General features: G+C 38.9%; 2 protein-coding genes across 7 annotated transcripts in view; one reads left to right on the top strand and one right to left on the bottom strand.

Annotated features, from left to right (window-relative positions):
• The window catches only part of unkl (unk like zinc finger), a 141,689-nt gene extending 131,245 nt beyond the window's left edge, over positions 1-10,444 (top strand). For all 4 annotated transcript variants that reach the window (XM_043711635.2, XM_043711634.2, XM_043711632.2 and 1 more), the window contains 2 exons: positions 706-963; positions 3,222-10,444. In XM_043711635.2, coding sequence (XP_043567570.1) covers positions 706-963; positions 3,222-3,377 — 414 coding nt within the window. In that variant the 3' untranslated portion in view covers positions 3,378-10,444. The remainder of the gene's footprint in view (positions 1-705; positions 964-3,221) is intronic.
• Positions 10,445-12,998: 2,554 nt separating this feature from the next.
• On the bottom strand, positions 12,999-23,141 carry gnptg (N-acetylglucosamine-1-phosphate transferase subunit gamma). 3 transcript variants are annotated; one of them, XM_043711640.2, is made up of 11 exons: positions 23,047-23,141; positions 22,708-22,762; positions 19,992-20,059; positions 19,557-19,611; positions 18,287-18,370; positions 15,519-15,612; positions 14,993-15,107; positions 14,544-14,626; positions 14,209-14,340; positions 13,812-13,893; positions 12,999-13,338 (listed from the first exon to the last, which is right to left on the bottom strand). In XM_043711640.2, the coding sequence occupies exons 1-11, from the start codon at positions 23,087-23,089 to the stop codon at positions 13,250-13,252; spliced, it is 900 nt and encodes a 299-aa protein (XP_043567575.2). In that variant the 5' UTR covers positions 23,090-23,141; the 3' UTR covers positions 12,999-13,249. The 3 variants fall into 3 exon arrangements, with proteins under 3 accessions (XP_043567575.2, XP_087853932.1, XP_043567576.2); XM_087997806.1 differs by lacking the exon at positions 18,287-18,370; XM_043711641.2 differs by lacking the exons at positions 22,708-22,762; positions 23,047-23,141 and adding an exon at positions 21,229-21,287.
• Between the last annotated feature and the right edge of the window lie 11 nt (positions 23,142-23,152).

Below are 23,152 nucleotides of genomic sequence, written 5' to 3'. Positions count from 1 at the left end.
TGTCTTGCTGCAATTATATAGGGCCTGGTCAGACCAGACCTGGAATATTGTGTAGATCAGGTCTCCTTATCTGACAAAAGATGTCCTTGCTGTCCAGCAAGATGCAGCAAAAGTTTACCAACCTAATTTCTGGAATGGGAGACTGATGTTTGAGAAGTTGAATCAGAAGAATCTGGGAGGCGGGGGTGGGGTTTTCATAGAAACCTACAAATTTCTATCAAGATTGGGCAGGATAGATACAGGAAGGATGTTCCCAATGGTCAGAGAGTCCACAGCCAATGCTCTCAGTCTGAGTATGGGAGTAAACCATTTGGACTGAGATGAGCAGTTTCTTCACCAGAGAGTGATGAGCCTGTGTGTTCACCATCACAGAAAACAGTTGAGGCCAATCATTATATGATTTGATGAAGGAGTTGGATATTTTATTTGGTGCTGAAGGGATCTAAGGATGTGGGATATCTGGAACGGGGTATTGTCACTATCAACCATAAACCTAACGAATGGTGGAACAGGGTCATTGGGTCAAATGGCCTACAACTGCTCCTATTTTGTGTGTTTCTATGTATTGGAAATTGATCGTTTGACAAGACTAGGAGTGCATTGTAAGTGGCTGCTTTTTTATTGATTCAGTTGTTGCCGTGTCAGTTTGGAAATGAATTAATTAAATGTTTCTTCCTGTGCACATTTACAATGTTCTGTTATTAGGCATGTGATGCATGGCAGAAGGAAGCTCAAGAGGCCAAAGAGAGAGCAAAAGCAGCGGATACTGATCGGCAAGTAGTATTACAACAAAAGGAAGAAGTGGATAAACAGCTTAAAAAGCTACAGGAGGACTTTGATGCTTTATATCGATCTCCAAATTTTCCCCTTCTAAGAAACTATGGAGATATAGACAAGCTTCCACTACCAAAGCTTCATTCTATACAAAGTCAATTGCGTGCAGATTTGGACCTTGTAGATGGGGTGAGTTGGAAATTGGGTTTTGCATGTAGGAGACAGAAGCAGAGAATTTTTTAAATTTACCATTACCTTCACCCCATTTTAAAGTTTTGTTGCATTCTTCAACTGCGTGTGAACACAGCCTGCTGTAGAATATACCCTATATATACTCAAGAATATTAAAACAACATTTAGTATGGGCTGATGTATAGCAGTTATGTCATACAGTACTAGGCAATGACCATGTCCAAGAAAAAAAATTCTGATCATCTCCCCATGAATTTCAGTGGCATTACTTGCCATTGTTTAATCCTGGCCAACGTCTTGGGGGTTATCATTGCATGGACTAGCTACATAAATACATTTGGCTACAAGACCAGGTCAGAGGCTTGGAATTCTGCAATAACTCACCTTGGAATTCTGCAATAACTTTCCTCAAAACCTGTCTCATTATCTATAAGGTACAAACAGTGTGACAGAATACTCTTCCCTTAACTGGATGAGTGCAGCTGCAACATCACTGGAGAAGCTTGACACTATCCATGTCAAATCAGCTCATTTGATTAGTACCCTACCACCACCCAAGTATTCATTCCCTCCATTAACAGCGCAAAGGCAGCAGTGTGTACCATGTATAATAGGCACTGTAACACTTCCCAAGCCTCCTGCTACAACACCATCGATAACTTTGTAACTTAAATCACCAAGAAGGACAACAGTAGCATGTGAACAAGACCAAATGCAGGTTCACCTCCAAGTCATACACCATCCCAACTTGAACAATCTCTCAGTTCCTTCAAAGTCATTAGGTCAAAAATCTCAAAATTCCCTCCAGCAATAAACAGGCCTTGTCACCATCATTCACGTTCCAAGAACAAATGACAAACAATCTGGTTTCATCAGTGATCTATACTGAGCCAATTAAATTGACCATTTCAAACCTGAAGTAGAAAAGGAACTCAATCTGGGATTCTTACATTTTCCACTCTATTTACAGTAATTAATAGTATGTGTGCCTTCAGTGATTGAATAACACATTACAATTTACAGTCTTGACATGAAAATCAGCTACAAAAATCAAGTACAAAATGATGCCTGGTTCTACTGTTTAAAATTTTAAAAGTTTGTTAATAGGGTTTGAGCATTATCTACTTGGCCAGTATCTATTACCCATCCTTAATTGCCCTGGAGAAACTGGTGATGAGCTGCTGCCGTAAACCTCTGCAGCCCTTGGAGTTTAGGGACACCCATAGTGCAAGGAAATCCAGAATTTAGACCTAGAGAAAACTCCATTGGTAATACTGATGTGTCTGACCCAGAGAGAAAGCTGCCTTGAGAGTGGAAGTTTTATTAACAGCACCTCTGTTATGTGGGCCACCCTTCTCCAGATTAAATTTTCTTATGGCCCCTTTTTTTCTCTCACTGGTCATAAAACTCTTTAGCAGTTATCCACCCAGGTGGTTTGCTGATCATTTAGCTGAAATCAAATGACTTCTTGTAAATGCAGCAATATCGAGTCATCAATCCACCAGATCTGATCAGTGCCAAAGGAGACCCACAGCTGCACGTGAGGCGCCCTTGGTTGTTGATATACAAGTGGCCATAATGCAGGCCTATTCACAGACTTTCATCCTATCACCTGCAGCTTTGACATTGGTCACAAGAGGCTCTGTCTCTGATGACCCTCTGTCTGCCATTTGAAGATCACCTTGAGTAAGCTGGTGGCCTCTGCTCACAGAAAACCTCTCCAGTGACAAGAATATAGCATTGTCATTGGAATATGATTTAATGGTGCCTCCATTGGATAAATTGGCCAGCTGTCTCTGTAGAGTGAGGAGCTGGACAGTTCCTAATCCTTTTCTTTTAAAGTTCCCTGAGGCAGGAATGTATTAGTAAACTATCTTGATAGAGCAATCCCCCTACCTCTTTTTCCTAACATCCCTCAGTCTCTGTGCTGGGAAATTCAGATCTACTACCATGTCATTGTATAGACTATTCATTGAAGGTATCAAAGGTAATCTTGTGTACACAGTGCAAAAACCTTGATTGTGACTTTTAAAACCTAGCTGAAAATGTGTTGCTGGAAAAGCGCAGCAGGTCAGGCAGCATCCAGGGAACAGGAGAATCGACATTTCGGGCATAAGCCCTTCTTCGGGACTTTTAAAACCTAGTCAGGTTGAACTATATGAAAAAGTACTTGAGTACAAATGTTGGGATTGTTACAAATTTGACAAAAGAAATCATTACATGCAGATCACATATTATGTTTCCATTCAAAACAGGTAATTTATCAGCTCCAGTCGAAGAAATGCATTGTATGCCAGGAGCGGGACCGTTCTATTTTACTTCAGCCTTGCCAGCATTATGTCCTCTGTGAGCACTGTGCACCTAACAAAATTGAATGTCCCTATTGCAAAACTAAAGTAATGAATTGGTGATGAATATATTCTAGGTACATGGGACTAGCCTTTTGAAGAACGACTACACTATCCTAACAATTCAAAGCTGTAGTGCCCCCTCATGTTGGAAATATTTTAAATTACGCAGTGAGTATATCCTACCCTACAAAATACAACATTTGTCTGTACTTTTTTCTTAAACTTTTTTTTAATATGTATAAGCTCTTTCCCTTGGGGAAAACTTGCCACATGCATCTTGGTAAACCAGTTTATTAGTGACTTACTCAGTCCATTCTTGAGCACGTTAGCCATACGGTTTACTTTAATCTGACTGACGTGCTTCACAATGTTGCTGCAATTCCATCACTTGCATATGCCCTGTGTTTACAGCTGGTTCCTTACCGCATGCATTCAGAAATAAAATTGAAGTAAACTCAAGGCACTTCAGAATCATGGTGTAGGATCAACTTGCTGTGTATTTCCAATTAATATTGCATGCAGAGCACTGCAGCTTTAGCATTTTTATGTTCTAGTATTTTACATATAAAATTAAAAAGGAAAAAAATTACTAGGTTATGTGAAGAGGTTTAATTTCCTGTAACGCACTTTGTTAACCTGGGTTTTTTTTTTGTTTAGAGGTTATAATAAATTGCTTTCAAGCTGCTTTGTAGTTTTTTTTTCCAGAACATGTGATAATATAAAGCTTTGTATGTGTACTGTGAAACCTGTTAATAGATATTTGGTATTCAGATTCTTACTGTTAAATCATAGTACAGTGAATATTGTTAGATTTCCTATTCTAATTAAGTACAATTATAAATATTAGTATTGTGCAACTTGCTAGGATTTTTACATTTTTCAATTTATAAATTAAGTGCAAACTTTTAATGCTTAAAAGAATAACCAGCAGCAATTTCATAATGGCACATAATGCTAATCTGAGCAAACAAGCAGTCCGAAGAAAAGTTTGCTATTTTATATAATAAAATGAACCAGGCTTATTTTTTGTTTCTTCTCTGGAACAAGCTGCGTTGACCAGCATGTGGTTGGAGATTTTTGTAGCTAGTATCATCGAAGTTTTAATGAATATTTTTTCTTCAGTTGGTGCAACTCCTAGCCTTGTAATCATTTAAAATGACAATGTCTAATTTCTGGCCACTGTTACCAAGTGCCTTCTGCCTTGCCTCAACCTAAATTGCAATGACAACTTCTGTCAGACAGGCAAAGGTACTTTGAGAAATCTTTGCACTGATTATATATACACACATATATATTTAAATATATAATTAATGCAAATCTTAGACCAGCTCTCTTACTGTAAAGAAGTTAGGTGCATAAAATTCAGGATGAACTCGTATTGAAAATAGATGTTGAAATTGCCAGTTTCTTGTTCTATCTGATTTAGAATATAGTCAGCACCAGAGAGTGTAACCTGTGCTCTCCCTTTCTTACACTTTTCACTTGACTGAACAGCATAATATGTACAGGTTATGATTAAGAATGAAAAATTGACCTATTACTGTGTTAATTGAAACAATTTATCTTCACTTCTTGTCATTCTGTATCAGAAGTCCATTAATAGCATCACCATCAAAGTGTGGAAGCACCAGTTAGAGATGGAAAGATACCTGCTGTTTAAAGAAACTAGTTTACTTTCAAAAATACAGAAAAAAAAACTGGTTCATTTACATTGAACTGTTTAGAGTGAATGAAACAGTAATAAATCATGTAAGTGCTGTCATCAGCCAATTGGTGCAAATCTGAATGTATCTTAAATTTATAGTGAGCCTCACCATTACAAAGTCCATGTGCAAATGAGGAATATTTCTGATCCTAATTGGAACATTTACTTGATGCAAACAGTATTTGAAATGTTGCATTAGAAGTGTCCATTTAAGCATGGAAATGAATTAATTTCATGAACAGTGCAGTTGCAACAAACCTTAATACTGTGTGTAAACTTGCCCCACACCCACTTCCTTCTGTAGCAGAAACCCAATCTAATCAAGAGCAGAAATTTATTTTTATTAGACCATTTAATCAGAATATGAGCTTATATTTGTTGGATGTTAGAAAACTCTTTCCAAGCTTACATCACCATTGCTATATTCATTGTTGGATTAGTGTGGCCAAATCAAAGTTAATCTGAACTGATTTCCTACTTTAAATGCTTCTTTTCAAACTTGTAATGTCTTAAATTTATAAACACATAATAAAGGTTGGGGCCATTGTTATGTGGAAGTCTAATGTCTATAACTCTGTAGGATGAAGAAGTTAATGCAACGGTTAAGGACCAACTTCACAATGAGTAAAGCATACTGTTATTGTCCAGTACTATAGGGATGCATTCACACTTAATGCAGTAAACTGAGTAATTTATGCTCAAGCTCACTGTGGTAGAGACTGCATTTCACCATAAAAAAGCCAGCATTTTCAGTATGAAATTCTTGTCTTTGGGATGTCAAATCTCTGTTTGCACGTCAATTTTAATAACACAACAAATTGCAAAATGCCTCTGAATAAACATTCTGACTGTGATCTGCACTTAACACAAGAAAATTCTGCACTTTGCTGAAGAGTTATAATGGACTTCTAGACCACATGTTGTCTTTGCCAAAGAACTTCTCTGTATAGCAATTTATTATTATCTGTAGTTTTAACAAGACATGTAAATACTAAACGGTAGCTAGTTATAGGCAGAATTACTGAAACAGTGACCAAAATTAGAAATTTTAATTGTGTTGTGTTCTCAGTAAGGGTAAAGAGATTCCACTTTTTTGTATAAAAATCACGCTTATTACATGAAATGCTCTTTGATCACAGACTGCTAACATTTCTTTAAAAAGAATGTGGAATGTATGAAGTTCTACAGTTATAAAGTACATTGTATTGGGGAAAAATATTCAACATAAAAGCAGTCCAGATTTCAAGGTTTACTTCTGTTCAAGGTTATTGTGAAGTAAAATTTTGCTTGGTATTGATTTTTTTAAAATATAGTGGCCATCTGCATCAATGCTCAGTTAAATTGCTTATAAAAATTTTATAGGTTTTTGTTCTATTGAAATTTGTCACATTAATGGTAAGCCTATTACATATTAATGCTTGTGCACTACTGTTGGCATTGAAGAACTGTTAAGAAAACTAGCCCGTTCTTTACTGCATGTACTGTATTCTGCCATATTCATCATGGAATAACATTAGTTTTGAAAAGAAAATCACCATTCACAACTGTGAGCTAGGAAGTGGCCCTATAGGATGATATGCAGCACGAAATGTACATTTGCTAAGTTAATCACAGCTCAACCCTTTACAAAAGCCTGGCAACCCAGCCAGGCATTAGTAATCAATGAAATCTCCGAGTGCAAACTATTGAAATAGAAACAAAACCAAATGTAAATCTGACTGAACGGTTCATTGTCACATCAGAACAAAATTGTCAAAATATAATCAATTCTCAATTTGAGGAAGAACTTGCAATCACTTCTTCCAAGTACTGTTCCTTTAGATCCAAATGCCAAAGTTTTTGAAGTATTTTGCTGAACTTAAAGTCAATTTGTTGGCAACCCTGTTACTCTCCTCCCCCTCCTGTTTGAAAATTGTAGACAATTACTTTTAATAGATCATGAGCTCTTTCGCAATAGTCAGTCAGTCTCAAATCTGTTTAAAATCTCCAGAATTAAAGATCTGCCGCCTGGAAGTCTATTTTTATTGGCCTATGCTTCAAAAGTTGTGCTACCATGAATTGGCTGCATGGGATTTGGCTGTATTCCCATCAGTATTCTGCATGAATCTTCCTGTGGAGGAAAATTTACCTTTTTTGGAGACGTTGTCAGAGCTACAAGCCTCAGTCGTCCTACCTGAATCAAATATTTTTGTTTTTTGAGGGTGTGTTTGCACTGGCACTGTTATTATCACTGCAACAATAAACTTTGTGTGTAAACAGTCAGATTTCTCAGTCTAACTCCTCCAACTTGGGGAAGTCTCAGCTGCTGGAGTTTTCAAATACAGACTGCAGATTCCTTACCACAGTACAAACACAGTCAATACCTGCTTTGAGCTCAAATAACCATTGTGTTTATTGCACCCCTTATAGCAAACAAGTATTCATCTCTCATTCTATCTCAGCTGTTCTGTCTGTCTCTCTTGTTTATATTTATCATGTGACTTTGGAATGGATGGTCAAAATTAGAGGAATGGAGTTTACCACAAACAAATCATTGTGCAAGGGAAGGCATGGTCCCAACGTTGGTTCACTTCTGGCATTTATTTTTATTTATTCTTTTTATTTTTATAGAAGTGGAACAAGACCTTTGCCCCTCCATTGGTGCATTTTTTTTTCAGTTGCTCTAAGTCATTGAATGAATTATTTGGGATTGTGAATGCCCGCACTGTGAGCTTAGTGCTTCACAGTGTCCCACAGGAACATTGCATTTCTGACTGTTGCACTGCTTGGCACCATTTTACTGGCATTCTTGCTCTCTCGTCTCTGCCACGCACACAAACACACACACCTGGATGAATTAAGATACCAGAGCACTTAACTAGAAATTTGCAGTGCATACAAATGGACACAAAAATATCTCAATTAACTACAATTTGGTACAGCTGTTTTCTTCTTGAGCTGCACAGTAAATCAGTATTTTTTCTACGTTTCTCCCATTTATCAAGTTTCCACAATGCTAGTAGTGAAAAGTAAATATACTTATAGATTAAACATAGATTTTATTATCCACATACTGTCTAGTAGACATTAACTGTTAAATATGCACATAATAACTCAAAGAAAATGCTTATTGTAAATGGTGCCAAACCAGTAGGAAAGTGTAAGTGATCAAGATCAGCAAAGAGCATTTTTAAAATAACTTACAAGTGCCAAAACTGCCTTAAAGATCATTCAAACAATTAAATGCCAAATATTTACCCCCACAAATCATTTTACAGAATGATTAGTTGTAGTTCAACAGTATTACAAACATATTTGAAAGGGAAAGAAACCTAAAGATCACTGGGCATTCTTTGTAATGAATTGACAAAAAGTCAAGTCCAATCATTCATGATCAGGAAGGTGGTGCGGTTACATGCAGTATGCTAACGAGTGAATTGATGGAATTCCCATAGTGAGTAGCTTGTCATTGCTGTAGAAGTGGAAATTAATCTCTCCCCAGGTGTGTGAAGTTACTGAAGGTGTGTTTGTATACAAACTATTTCCCTCTATGACAGTTAACAAAAGTGTTAGGTTTCTTGTTTCTAGAATGGAACAGAATTCTGCATTAGGAAGAGTTTTAACAGATGTCTCCATCATTACGAGCTCTCTTGAAGCAAGAATTAATGGAGATTTAAAGATCTGGCTGGTGTCGTTTGCCAGGAGAGTTCCACTAACAAACTGATTTTTCACAATTAATGGATGAGCAATACAAAATATTTAGTTAACTATTCCTGATATACTGAATACCACAGCGCCTCTTAACTCCATTGACATTTTTCACCCATGTATTTGGGTCTTTGTTCTGCTTCTTTTGTTGAAGTTCAGTGTCATTCTGTTCTTAACTCTGCTGGAGAGCCTGTACTCAGGCACCCTGAGCTCTCAGTGGAGTTACTGCGCTTAGGTGTATGATAAACCTGAATTCTTTTTCAGAGTGACAGTTTGTTGTCAGTGAGTGCTTCAAGGCACAAAAACTGAGATTATATTAGCTAGTGATTCACTACAGAAATAACTTGCTACTGTATACAATCAAGCATTACATTTCTGTGGCTGTCAGTACCAAACTATTTCCTTCATGGATTATAAGGCAAACTTAAATCTGATCAAGCTTATGAACAAAAAATGCTAGACTTCACCAAAGGTCGCATGCAAGAAATTAACTTCTGGCCCTGATCTTTCCACCCAACACTGGTACTGTATTGGGCACATGAGCCTGGACAACTTGTATCTTAAGATTGTGAACCATCAGTAAATTGCAAAGATTTTAGCTTTTGTATTTATTTTACCTCTAACTTTTTACTGCTGGGATTCAGCATGTGATGGTGTGTCATCATTGTCAGAAGGTGAATGTAGTGTAATGCATGATGACCAAGGGTCTGTGATTGAACTTCTTCAAAACACTGACATAAATCATTCTAATAGTGTTAAGATCTTAATAATTTATTTTAAAAATTCTTAATGGGGACTGTTTCTATATGAACACACTTTCAGGTTCTTTATATGCAAGTTCCTCAGCCTCGGAAGAGCAGTGAAACAGGAAGTAAAACTCCTTTCTCAGGGTATAAGGAACAATCTGTAATGGGAGTTTGTGAAGTATTGTATGGATGTTGAGCTGCATTTATTTATCTGTTTTTTTTTGGAAGCTCACTGAAAGGGAATAGTGTTACGACTGGGCAACAGTAATGAGGGGCTGTTGGAAGAATTCTGCAGCCAGTTGCTGTGCACATCACTTCAAATGCAACACAAATCCAATATGACTCTGCCCATTTTATCCCATTTATAATCATGTTTGTGTCTTGCAGCATTATTTTATCATGGCATATAAATTTGACTAATTTCAAATTTCATCGCACGGGTAGCATACAGCCAAACCAGTGAATAGTTACTTCAGCCCTGTAATCGAGTACTTCATCCACTGTGTACTCCTAGGAATTTTGACATTCAAGAAAAATCACAGGAGATGCAAGAGTTGAGTGACATTACTGGCAAAAAAAATGTATTACAACAGTAACATATCCCAACTCCGTGTTTTATGTATTGATGTGGAATAGCTCCTATCTTAACTCGTGTTTAAATATAACTGAAATATTGTCTTGATATTAATTTTGTGTGGTCAAAGCAAGACCTTAATTGAATATTATGGGAACTTTTTTCATTTTGTGTATTAATTTATGAAAGCCTGTTGTATGCGGTCTAGGTGAGTGTATACAAACAGAATGGTGATCTGAATGGAATGTTCTTTTAGAAGGTATTTATAAATGCATAATCATTTTACTCTAGTTCATTGTTTAAATTGTTAACACTTAAGATTTTTACACTATAGCATTTATGCAGTGGTTTACAGAATTCATGGAATTATTTTTATTATCAATATGGGAATTAAAATAATTTTTGATCCTCAAAATATTCCATTATATATTGTTTTCCTTTTTCACCAAGACGTCATTTCTTCTCACCTACAGCCCTTTATAACTGAAACTACATCACAACTTTCATCATCTCTTTGAACTGCAATGCTCTGCAATGGTATTGAGGGATTTGACTCCCCCAGTTTTTATGCATTGCTGATTTGTTGGATGTATATATTTAGGGCACTATATGGTTGAATGTTTACAATGGCTTCTCTTTGTGACCAAAGTCAAACACACATTTTCCATACTTTGGCATAAGTTAATAGTTTCATTCAGTCCATCTTGACAGATATGAAAAAGTTAGTTTTACTCTAGTTTTTGTGAATTTGAGATATTTACATCAGAAAGCTATGGCGAGAGTTGCAGCTCCCTCATGGGCCAAGTTTCTGATCTAAAGAATAACGTATTTACATTAAAATACCACTTGCAGCATATCAAAAAAAAACCTTTCATTCTGTTAATTCAGCAAATCAATCTAGCAGTTTGCATTTCGCACATTCACACAATGAAATGAATGAATAGATTCTGTTTTGATCTTGGCTAAGGAACACTTGGAACTGAATTGGGCTGTGTAGAACTTGTCTCCAACCACAAGAGGGCAGCAGGGTTCTGCTACCCGCTGTCTGTAATACAGTAATCTACTCAGTCTTTGAAAGAGCCTTCTAAGTACAGTAGTACCAGTTCTTTTCCTCGGTATTCATGAGAACCAGTCAGCAAGTATTTGTTTAATTCCCTTCTGATGAACATTTTTTTTAATGCCCTTCATATCATTAGCGGTGTTTTTAAAAAAATCCTCATTTTGACTCTGGTGCTTTGCTAATCTGAAATCTGTGTTCTCTTTTTACCAACCTCTATCCCACTGGAAACTTTTGCAAATTTAATGAAGGCTTTAGAGGTAAGGACAATCTCAGCCATAGTTACTTGCCCTCAGCTGAGAACAATGCACCACAAACATTTTTAATGCAAAGTTTCTCTATATTTAAGCCATCTGTCACATTAGAGGTAACCATCTTGCTATAAACGGTCTGTCATTATTTGTGTCACGGGCAGTAGAATGAAGCTTTGGAGAAAGTGATTCAGATTGTGAAAAGCAGGCTCCAACATAATGTCTATTTTGTTTGACAGATTGGAGGTTATCGTTTCACCCAGAGCCATAGACCAGAAATGCAGTTTCGTATTTCATCTGTTGTTAATCAAATATCCCCAAAACTTGCATACAGTAAGCATTGCTAGTTGGCTCGCATTTATTGCCCTTCTTAAGTGAAATGTATAATTTCACATCAGAAGTGAATCTCTGGCAGTTTAAGAGAAAATTCAACCTCTGAGATGCGCAGTTTCTGTTTGAATGTTGTAGGTAGTGCTGGTTCTGCACTCCTGATAGTAGCAACAATCAATCACACTGCCATACGTGTGCTGCAGCCATGAGTCACACACCTCATAAACAGACCCTTTGGCCAACTCATCCATGCAGACCAAGTTTCCCAAACTAACCTAGTCCCACTTGCCTGCATTTGACCCATATCCCTCTAAACGCTTCCTATTCATGTACCTGTTTAAACATCATTTAATTGTAACTGTACCTGCGTCTACCACTACCTCTGACAGTGTGTGAAAAAGTTGCTCTTCTGGTCCTTTTTAAATCTTTCTCCTTTCACTTTAAAAATATGCCCCCTAATTTTGAACTCTTCCACCTGAGGGAAAAGACCTTTTCTATTCACCTTACCTAGTGCCCCTCATAAACCTCTAGAAGGTCACCCTTTAACCTCTTACGGTTCACTGGAAGAAGTCCCAGCCTATCAGCCTCTCCTTAACTCAAGTCTTGGTAATGTCCTAGTAAAACTTTTCTGAACCCTCTCCAGCTTAATAGTATCCTTCCTACGGCATAGTGACCAGAATTGTACACCGTACTCCAAAAGTGGCCTCACCAACATCCTGGACAACCTCAGTATGACGTCTCAACTCCTATACTTAATAGTCTGAACAATAAAGGCAAGCATGTTAAACCATCTTAACCACCCTGTTGATTTGTGATGCAACTACAAAAGAACAATGTACCTGAACGCTGCAGTTTCTCTATTCTACAACACTACCCAGGGCCTTCTCAATAAGTCACGTCAGTGTTTGCTTTACTGAACTGCAATACCTTGCATTTATCTAAATTGAACTCCATCTGCCACTCCTCAACCCACTGGCCCAATTGATCTCTTTGTAATCTTAGATAATCTTCTTCACTGTTCGCTATACATGTGCTATACTATACGTCCAGCTCTAATCGTCCAGTTGTCGTGGCTGCGAAATTACTTAGCTTTTTAACAGAGATTCAAGATGTGTAGTTGTAGGAAAATCCACACCGCACATTCTTTCTTTCCATTCAAAAATCAGATATTTCCTACCTATCTCTGACTAGCATCTCCCTGATGTCCAATTATGTACTTTCCCACTTCTACTGAATTTGGATTAATTTGCTGTCTTATCAATCTACATTTACTTCGGTTTCTATTATGTTTCTTTTTGCTGCTGTAATCAGGGAATAACAGCTTACGTCTGGAAATTTAAAAATCAACTCCATATTTATTCAACTCTTAAAACTGGTGCAGTTCCTCTATACAAGACAATACTTTATACAGTCAGAATAGGAATAAAGAAAACTCAGCAATTTCACATTTAATGTAAGCAGGATTTACATGAGAAATATTCCAGTGACTGAAAGGCATTTTATAACAACATTTCTGAAAGGGCTTGGTCAAGAATAAACAATTCATGTTGTGGTCCACGCCAGACTATCCACTGGATACTGATCACACTGCCTCATCTCGGAGCCCCAGATCTCCTCGCAACTTTTGGCTTCTCGGAGTTTGACCAGTGATGGTAGGGTTATTTTCACTCTCTGAAAGGACAACACAAGACATTTGAAAACCACAAGTAGAGGAAGCAAAAATCGTCCCCTACGGTAACTCTTTGTCTTCCTTCTCAATCCTCTCAAATTCCTTGTCACAGTCCAGTCAGAAAAAGTGAATGAAGAAAAAGGAGAGAAATGAATGAAGAAAAAGGAGAGAAATAAGACCAAGGGTTTAGCTGGAGTTTGGGCTAGGGTAAGAAACAAAGGTTTGAAAGGCTGCACTATCTGTTAACTTGAGGGACAGGAGACAGCTGCAGGAAATTAAGATCAGTGGACCAGGCACTGAAAATATTCTGCAAACTTAACAGCAAAACCAACTGCCCAAACACCAGTAGGAATTCAGGCTTGAATCCAGGCAAATAGTATGATTAAACTCAATTATGACCACTTGTATCACTGGGACAGTTCAGCTGGTAGTGAGGAAGGAAAAGCTTTGCAAAGAGCTGAGCAATGATACTGACCGGTTGGCTTTAAAAAAGATATGTTGTGATGGGTCAGTAAATCCTTCAGTCTTTGGATCTCTGCGGAGAGTTTATTTCGTTCCTGAATTGGGAAGACACACACAGTGAACAAAATAAGTAACATTATGACAGAGCCTGGAAATTCCAGCTTTTAAAAAAAATCTTGCATTGAATGAATATAGGAGGCATCAATGTGATACAAAAGTAGAGAATAGACCACTCCACTCGTGCTTTGCTTTAACAGAAAGAGGTAATCGTAGGTGTGAAGTAAAGTTTGGAATAAATTTTCACTTACCAAATAAAATAAATGACAGCTGCCTCCATTTAAAGCAATAAATACATCACAACCCATCACGTACCTTCCATTACTCCTCAACAAGCACCAATTTTCTTTTACCTCATTACACCTGCTCAAGGTGGTCTCCTGTGACTGGTTCTGCTCTTCTATCTCTGGTCGAGTCTGCTTTTCTCCAGTGGGTTTTAGGTAACCTGCGTTTTCAAATATCGCTCGCAGTAACTTCCTATGACCCTGAAATATACAGAACAAAAATTAACTTGATCAGAGGCTATATTGATCCAACATCTGGACAGTGTTCTCTTCACTAGAATAGAAAATAAGAGGTGCAAAGCGACCCTCACCTGAGGCTGGATTTTGAATTCTGCAATGCCCCTCGACAATGAACAGCAAATTCACATAATTTATCAAAATTGCCCAGGCTTCACCAAACTTACTTGCTGAGTAATAAGGCCATCATAGAGTGATTGTTCTGCCTGGTCCCACTGATTCTGCAACTCTTGCTTCAGACTTGGATAAACTGCAAAAATAAATAAGTCTGAGCAGAAATGGTACAACCCATTTCCCCTGCAGCCCTCAACCCAAACCAAGTAAGTGCTCTTCCACGCAAACAGCCCAGAAATCCCAACCCCCTCAAATTATTTCAAATGTTTGCCCTGCCCAAAATACTCTTCAACAATAAAGTTCATTCCTCCTCTCAAAAATGTTTCCAAGTTTGCAAACCCAGTGTGAGTTAAGGTTGATAGTAGCCCCAATTGCCTCCAAGCACTGTTTCGTACAGATCATATGGATATACAGGAGCTGCTTTTCATGTGGAAGGCTGATATTCCTTCACCTAACTAACAGCCTCATTCTCACTGCAAATGGCTGCATTTTCCTTACTCACCCAGTAAAGAATAGGGGTGGCATACCAGGGGCGTCTCGAAACTGAGCCAGTAGATACAAGTGTGGGGCTCGGAAACATGGATCAATTTGTGGCTGGGTCCACATTTAAGAAGAACCTGTGGAAAAGAGATGAGTTTCCACATGGGTATTACATGGTTCAGTTTGCCAGAGTGACCCAGGAATTGGTCAGTGAGATAATGAGGCATAGACTAGTATCCCCTTACGAGAGTTGTCAGGAGAAAAAGTCATTACTTGCCAAATGACTCGCAGCATAAATCCTGCAAGAAAGATACTGTGAATGTTGTAAATCTGAAACCACATGAGTCTCTCTAACTCTTTTTATTACAACTGATCTTGAGGAAAAGTTGTAATTAACTTGGCAGTAGAGTGTGGAAATTCATTGGGTTCCAGCTTCCGATTACTGCACAGTACCCCTAGTAAAATATTGTTTACGTTTACACGGGAAGAATGTCGAAATACTACCAATGAGTCAAGAGCCTGGGTACAGGAAAACAGGGAATGCGTACCTTGGTCTGTCTGTTCTTGGTGCCACAGGAATCTCCTTCCTTCATCCACATTCCCACAAATGTGTTGTTCTCAATCTCCCATTCCTGCCATATTCTACAAAACAGAAACTGTCAGATTCAACTCTATTTCATCACACCCTAATTCTAATTCAGTCCAACATTGTTCTGCACCTTGAAGAGTGACCCCATTTTCCATCCTTATCCCAACAAATGTGAACAATTGATCAGATTGTAGGAGTGACGAACTAATCCAACAGCTGGTTTGTGGAATTCAAAACACTATTCAAATTTGATATCTCTATATTCCTCCAGCCTATTGTGCATCCCTATGCACAGTATGTCCTTGGTGCATTTCTTGAATCTACCGGTATTGAAACCTAAAGTTTTATTTTTACTCTTCCCCTTCCATAAATTGCTGGACTTCGCTACAGACTTAGTATATATTTAGTTTAGATTAGATTAGATTACCTACAGTGAAAAAAACAGGCCCTTCAGCCCAACCAGTCCACACCGATCCTCTGAAGAGTAACCCACCCAGACCCATTTCCCTCTGACTAATGCAACTAGCACTATGGGCAATTTAGCATGGCCAATTCACCTGACCTGCACATCTTTGCACTGTGGAAAGAAACTGGAGCACCCGGAGGAAACCCATGCAGACTGTGTGGAGTTTGCACGTTCTCCCCCTGTCAGTCACCTGAAGCTGGAATCAAACCTGGGACCATGGTGCTGTGAGGCAGCAGTGCTAACCACGGAGCTACCGTGCCGCCCAATTTAGTTTAAAAAAAAATCCTTGGAGTCCTTCTTTTGTAAATAAGAATCCTTGGAGTCCTTCTTTTGGCCCAACAAACCCACACCGACCCTCTGAAGAGCAACCCACCCAGACCCATTCCCCTACATTTACCCCCTTCACCATAGCCAATTCACCTAACCTGCACATTTTTGGACTGTGGGAGGAAAACAGAGCACCCGGAGGAAACCCATGCAGACACGGGGAGAAAGTGCAAACTCCACACAGACAGTTGCCTGAGATGGGAATTGAACCCGGACCTCTGGCGCTGTGAGGCAGCAGTGCTAACCACTGTGCCACCCACTGACAAATACTGGAGCAGAAAGATCAATTATTACCATGACTTGGATTCGATCCGAGGTTGCTGTAGCCACAACACAGAGTACTAACTACTAAATGATCACAGAACGCCACGTCTCGGGTATCAATCAAACAAACCTCCTATAAATTGCCTGTAATGTATTAACTAGCTTTCTTAGATGTGGAGATCAAAATTATATAAAGTACTCCAGATAAGGCCTCACCAACACTACAACTACAGCAAAACACCCCCATTTTTATATTCTGTTCCTATTGCATTTGATTATGTTGCAGTTATACAGGATGTTGGTGAGGCCACTATTGGAGGACTGTGTTCAGTTTTGGTCTCCTTGTTATTGGAAGGATGTTATCAAACTGGAAAGAGTGCAGAAGAAATTTACAAGGATTTTGCCAGGACTCAGTAATCTGAGTTAAAGGGAGAGGTTGGACAAGCTAGGATCTTTTTCTTTAGAGTGTAGAAGACTGTCCCATATAAGACCTCTATAAGATACTAGTGAGAGAGGGTCATGACGACATGACCCTCTCTCACTGGTCTCCTTCCATACAGATAAGGAAGGACACCACATCCATCCTTGGACAAGCTAAACAGAGACACGCACAAGCATTCCTAGAAGCATGGCATTCGAACAGGAACTCTATCAACAAGCACAACGAGTTAGAGCTGAAAATGTGTTGCTGGAAAAGCGCAGCAGGTCAGGCAGCATCCAGGGAACAGGGGAATTGACGTTTCGGGCATAAGCCCTTCCTCTTCTGCAGCTCTGATCTCCAGCATCTGCAGACCTCACTTTCTCCACAACGAGTTAGACCCCATCTACCACTCCCTGAGAAAAAGAACCGGAAATGACATCACCAACCCAAAGAAACCCAAACATATAAATAGAAAGCAGGAATCATCAGCAGTGCTTCGCCCAGAGGCCCACTGAAGATGTTACCTAGTAGGGTGACAAAACGTCTGGAAATGAACCTTCCAGTTCAGTGAGCAAAACTACATCCAGAACCTCAACCTGAGCTACAAATCTTCTCAAAACACACACTAATCTCTCTGTGCCACACTAGCCTCTCTGCAATCTCTCTCCATTTAAATAAGATGCTGCTTTTCTATTCTTCCTGCCAAAATGTACAACTTTTCACTTTCCAACATTACACTCGCCCATCTGCCAAATCTTTGCCCCCTCACGTCTTCCTATGCAACTCAATATGTCCCCTTCACAATTTACTTTTCTGCCTATCCTTGTGTTGTCAACAAATTTTGCAATCATACATTTAATTCAACCAAGAAATTGATAATAAATTGAATATTTGAGCCCCCAGCACTACTCCCTATAATGCTGCATTTGATTTAGAATGGTGGAACAGACTTAAGAGGCTGAATAGCCTACTCTTCCTATGTTCCTATGTCACATTTTGCCAACCTGAAAATGATCCATTTATACCTATTTCCTGTTTGCTAACTAATCCTCTATCGATTCTATTATGTTACTTACACCATGGGCTCTTATTCTGTGCAGTAATCTTTGTTGTGGTACTTGCGTGCATCTCCTCCACACTGCAAGCAGCTCACTCTACCTCCCAGCCCCTCTTATCTTGTGTTCTCCCCCACCCCACAACACACACACAGCCAGCCAACTTCCCACTCAACTCCCAATGGTGGATATACCCTAGAATCCCGCTGTAAGCATTCCAGCGGAATGTCTGTTCGTGTTGAGTGACATTATGGAAGGGGCAGAACTCATACTTGTATCTGCAAAGAAAAAGGACAAGATATAATAAGAACAATGGAATGAGACAGTCTAAGAGGTTTATTGCTCATTATGATTACTTTAGATCTTTTAAATACTGCCCAGTTAGTTTCACACCTGCTTTTGTCCTATAAAATTTTCTTCTTCAAGCAGATAAATGTGATGTTGCAGGTGTAATCTAGATTTCCAAAAGACTTTCAATAAAGGTACAAAGTGATAGACTAATGAATATGGTCAGACCCTAGGGTGCTGGGCCAAGTAGCAAAATGTATACCAACTGACTGAGAGATAAGTGGGCAAAGGGTATCTATTTACACTAGAGAAATGAGGCCCCTCAACAATTAATGCTAGGACCACTGTGCAGAATTTAAGATTCATATTTCTGGTTTAGATTTTGAAATCAACACAATTTCTAAATTTGCAGAGAATACCAAATAGGGAGGGATAGTGACAGCGAGAAGGCTTTTAAAGAAATGCTATTAATGACCTTGCAGCGTTATATGTAATAGGAGTCTTCAAAACTATTGAAAAATTTAATGACCACATTAGTCTTTCTTTCATGTGATGAAAAGCAGAACCCAAGGCTACTGATATAAAATGAGTCTCCTTTTGTGACCAGTGGGCACTGCAAAGGCTTGGGTGCGAGATATTTCCCCAAAATAGTACAGTCATTGATAAATCAAGTCAGGAATTCAGAAGAAAAGTGTTTATCAAGAGTGCAACAAGAATGCAAAACTCACTATCACAGGTAGTAACTGAGGTGACTAGTTATTGATCCATTTAAGGGAAACCAGATGAGCATCTGGCGGAGAAAGGAATATAATATTGATAGACAAATGAAGAAGTGTGGGGAGAGTTTTGAGTGTAACATAATGATTTGTTTTTGTCCTATATATTCTATGTACCAGCTGCCTTTTTAAAGGCTAATGTATTCGTTTTCATCATTCTTTCGTGTAGCATGGTCCAATTTATGACAACTTGCTGCATAAAAATATTTCTTCTGATTTTAACTTTGGCCTCATTATATTACCCAAAGCCTTCTTTCAACATGTGTCACACCAACTGTTTACAAATATAATTTCCTTTAGATAACAGATTCCCTTATCACTAAAAATCTTTTACATAAAACACCAATAAAATTCACCCTCTTACACTATATTTACAGCAATAACTTAAATTGATACTCACACAGACTCCGTCATGCTGAAGCATTTCCCAGCAAGTCTGTGCAGATGAGCTGGGCCTAGATTAAAATAAAGCATAGTCAATTCCTGACTGGAACAAGGCACCCCAACAATCACACTTCCATTAACTCCTCCCCTTAGGAAAGTTACAATTCTTGTGGGCAATCACTTACATATCCGCCTCATTCTCCCACTGGCAAACTCAATATTTCAGTCCTGTAATCAGAAACCCAGATCCTTGCATAGGCAGAATCACTTAGTCCCTCCTGATGCTGAAACTCGGTCACAAACAGGCAGAGTCACAAATGCATTCCCACCCCAATAGAAAATCATGTATACATCAGTCCCTTCCCTGGAAACACTCACAGTCACCAGCCATTGTCAGGTAAATAACTGAGCCCCCATTCCAGCAGGGAAGACTCCCATCAATATTATTTACCTGAAATCGCAGCAGGATTGATTTTCGGATGAAGTCTGTTTACTTGGGACAGGAAAGGATTGTTTAGCCTGAAAATAAAAATTGAGATGTATTTTAGTTTTCTGAGAAGTAAGTTTTTTTTTCATTTTTGCTTGTCCCTAATTTCCCAGAGGGCAGTTAAGAGTCAACCACATTGCTGTGGGCCTGGAGTCACATGTAGGCCAGACCAGTAAAGATGGCAGTTTCCTTCCCTAAAGGATATTAGGCAAAACCTTTCTGGTTCACTACAATCGACAATGAAGATATGGTCATCATTGGACTCTTAATTCCAAATTTTTTTTATATTGAATTCAAATTCCACCATCTGTCATGGTGAGTTTTGAACCCCTCCCCAGAACATTATGTGGGCCTATGGATTAACAGTCCAGCAATAAAACCACCAGGCCATCTCCTAGGAAAGACATTTATAAAATACATTAGTATTCTCCTCTCTGCAACTTTGGTCACCTCTTCAAAAAATGATCTGGCTCATCAGGCATGACCTATCTTTTTCTATCACCTGTAAATTTTCAAGCTGTTAATTAATCCCTCCTTAATTATCGATATCTTAATTGTAAACTCCAGTAATTTCCAGACAATTGATGTTAAAACAACTGGCCTGTAATTCTGTTATCCTTTCTTAAATAGCAGAGTGACATACACAATTTTCCATCTAAAGGAATGAGATCTGAATCAAAAGTACTTTGAAAGATCATATTCCCTGGCAATGCCAATATTTACTAATCATCGTTGAGAAGATTATGCTGAGCCACCTCTTTGAACCATTACAGTCTAAGTAGTGTACACCTAGTGCTGTTAGAGAACTTAAACATTGTTGAAAGGAATTTAGAAGTTGAAGCTTTTCTTGTGAAACTATCAAAACTAGGCTGAGAGAGTTCTGATTGGTTGGATCAGCATTAGCATATAAATGTATTTCAGGCTTGTCAGCAGCTTTTCTCCACCAACCAAATGCTGCTGTCAAACCAACTAGATGTTTTGCCTACCACATTAATGAGTACCAGTATGATGTCAGGGTATGTAAACTTTATCAAACTGGTCCCATTGATTGTTCACAGTCAACCAGCCCATGTTTGTAAGCATCAGAAAAGTAAACACATCATTAGAAGTGATTCAACTATTGAAAATCATGTATTATCATTCAGACTCTGCTGAATTACACCAAAAATGAATTACGTCAGCGAAAGGAATTTGTACATACATTATTTCTTCAAAATTAGGCGTCATGGTAATAGTCATTCCTGTGGCAGCATACTGACAATTAGAATCTATCCAAATGAAAATCAAGATTGAAAGGTAATTGTTGTTGCTACATTTCCATGCCAGCGATGGCCCAACCAATCAGCACCCTCTCCCATGCAAAATAAAATGGTGTGTCCCTGCACACACACACACACACATCATGGGTGCTGGGGATAAAATAAGCACTACCGCACTTAGGTGGTAGTGTGGGGGTTAATAAAAAGAAAAAGAAAAAAATAAAATGGTGTGTCAATTGAATAAAGATTCGTGCATCTTGTGTCTCTCACTGTATCTCACACCTACACACACACACACCATGGGTGCTGGGGGGAAAAATAAGCACTACCGCAGTTAGGCGGTAGTGTGGGGGTTAATATATAAAAAAAAAACAGCAATGTGAAGGGCACAGCTTGTAAAAAAAAATAAAGAGGAATGTTCCCACCAACTCTAAAAAAAAAACAAAAAATAAGAAAAGAAGAAAATGGTGTGTCCACACACAACATGGGCGCTGGGGCAAAAATTAGGCGGTAGTGCGGGTGTTAAAAAAAGGAGGAAAAAAAACACGAGTGTCAGACGTGCTGTTCACTCTGAGAAAAAAATAAAATAAAACGGTGTGTCGAGTCTGTTTCCTGCATCTTGGTTCTAATGAGTGCAAGATTTTTAAAAACTTCAATTTCTAGTCGCCTTCAGTAATATTAGAGTTCCAGGATTTTGACTCAAGAACAGTGAAGAATCAGTGAAATAGTTCCAAGTTAGGATGGTGTATATATTAGATGATAGTTCCAAGTTAGGATGGTGTATATATTAGTTGGAAAGTTGCAGACAGAGGTGTTTACATGCATCTCATATCCTTGTCCCTATCGATGGCAGATATCATAGGTTGGAAAGATGAAGGAGCTTTGTTGATGGTGGTACATGCTGCTGTCAGTGATGAAGGAAATAAATTTTAGGTTGGTGGATCAGACTCCAATCAATTGGGCTGCATCGTCCTGGATGGTCTCTGTCTTTTTGAGTGTTTTGCAGCTGTCCTGATCACACTCCTACCTTAAACCTTGTAAATCCTGGGTATGCTTGCAGGACTTATCAGATGGTTACTCACTACAGAATTCCCAGCCACTGATCTACTCTTGTAGCCACAGTAATTTTATCACTGGTACAATTCAATTTCCTCTCAAAAGTAACTGCTAAGATGTTAACAGTGGGGGAATTCAACAATAATGTCAATGGTTGGGTTTTCTCTTGAAAATAGTAATCATCATTTAATTGTGTGGTATGAGTTGTTCTGGTCATCCACTTCTTTTAAAATCCTGGGATGGAAAGCACCTAGTGCTGGGGATTTGTCACTCTTTAGTAGCATTAATTTTACACCAAGTCTTCTCGTGCTCTTATCCACTGCTGCCCTAACTAAGCCTTTAAGTTGAGCTACGCTTGTATTTACCCATAAGTGTTTGGCTCATCCACAATTTTCATTTTACCAGCTGAGACGATGAAAACTGCGAAAGAAGCACAAATACAGCCAGTTATTATCTGAAAGAATGGAGTTATGACATTGATCAAAATAACTCGAGGCAGGTTATGTCCTGTAGACCTAAGCTCGAGGGGAAGGAAGACCCTCGAGTTAGTGAATCGTCGCTGAGGGCGGGGTGAGGAGACAAAGCTGCCCTCGGTGTTCCCCGAGGTGGAAGGGGTGCTATCACTCCGGCCGCACCAAGGTCAGCTGTGCAGCATCCCGCGACCAACCAAGTGGCTGTTCGTCCCGGGGGCGGCAGACACTCACCCGGCAGCCAGAGCGCGAGGAGCCGTGAGCCGGCTATCGCCATGGTGACCGCTCGCGCTCGCTCTCTCCCTCCCTCCCTCCACCACCACAGCGCAATTCCCCAAGT

The sequence above is a fragment of the Chiloscyllium plagiosum genome, unplaced genomic scaffold (assembly GCF_037043375.1).
Source record: "Chiloscyllium plagiosum isolate Xiang-an unplaced genomic scaffold, Cpla_swu_hap1 HiC_scaffold_20, whole genome shotgun sequence".
In the NCBI taxonomy this organism is placed as follows: domain Eukaryota; kingdom Metazoa; phylum Chordata; class Chondrichthyes; order Orectolobiformes; family Hemiscylliidae; genus Chiloscyllium; species Chiloscyllium plagiosum.
This window is presented reverse-complemented; position numbering and strand designations above follow the sequence as displayed.

Coding starts and splice junctions, on each gene's coding strand:
- gnptg (XM_043711640.2), bottom strand. CDS start 23,089: ATGGCGATAGCCGGCTCACGGCTCCTCGCGCTCTGGCTGCCGG. Junction 15,613..18,286: donor GCTTACAGCGGGATTCTAGG/GTATATCCACCA, acceptor TCTGTTTTGTAG/AATATGGCAGGAATGGGAGA. Junction 15,108..15,518: donor CCAAGAACAGACAGACCAAG/GTACGCATTCCC, acceptor TCTTTTCCACAG/GTTCTTCTTAAATGTGGACC.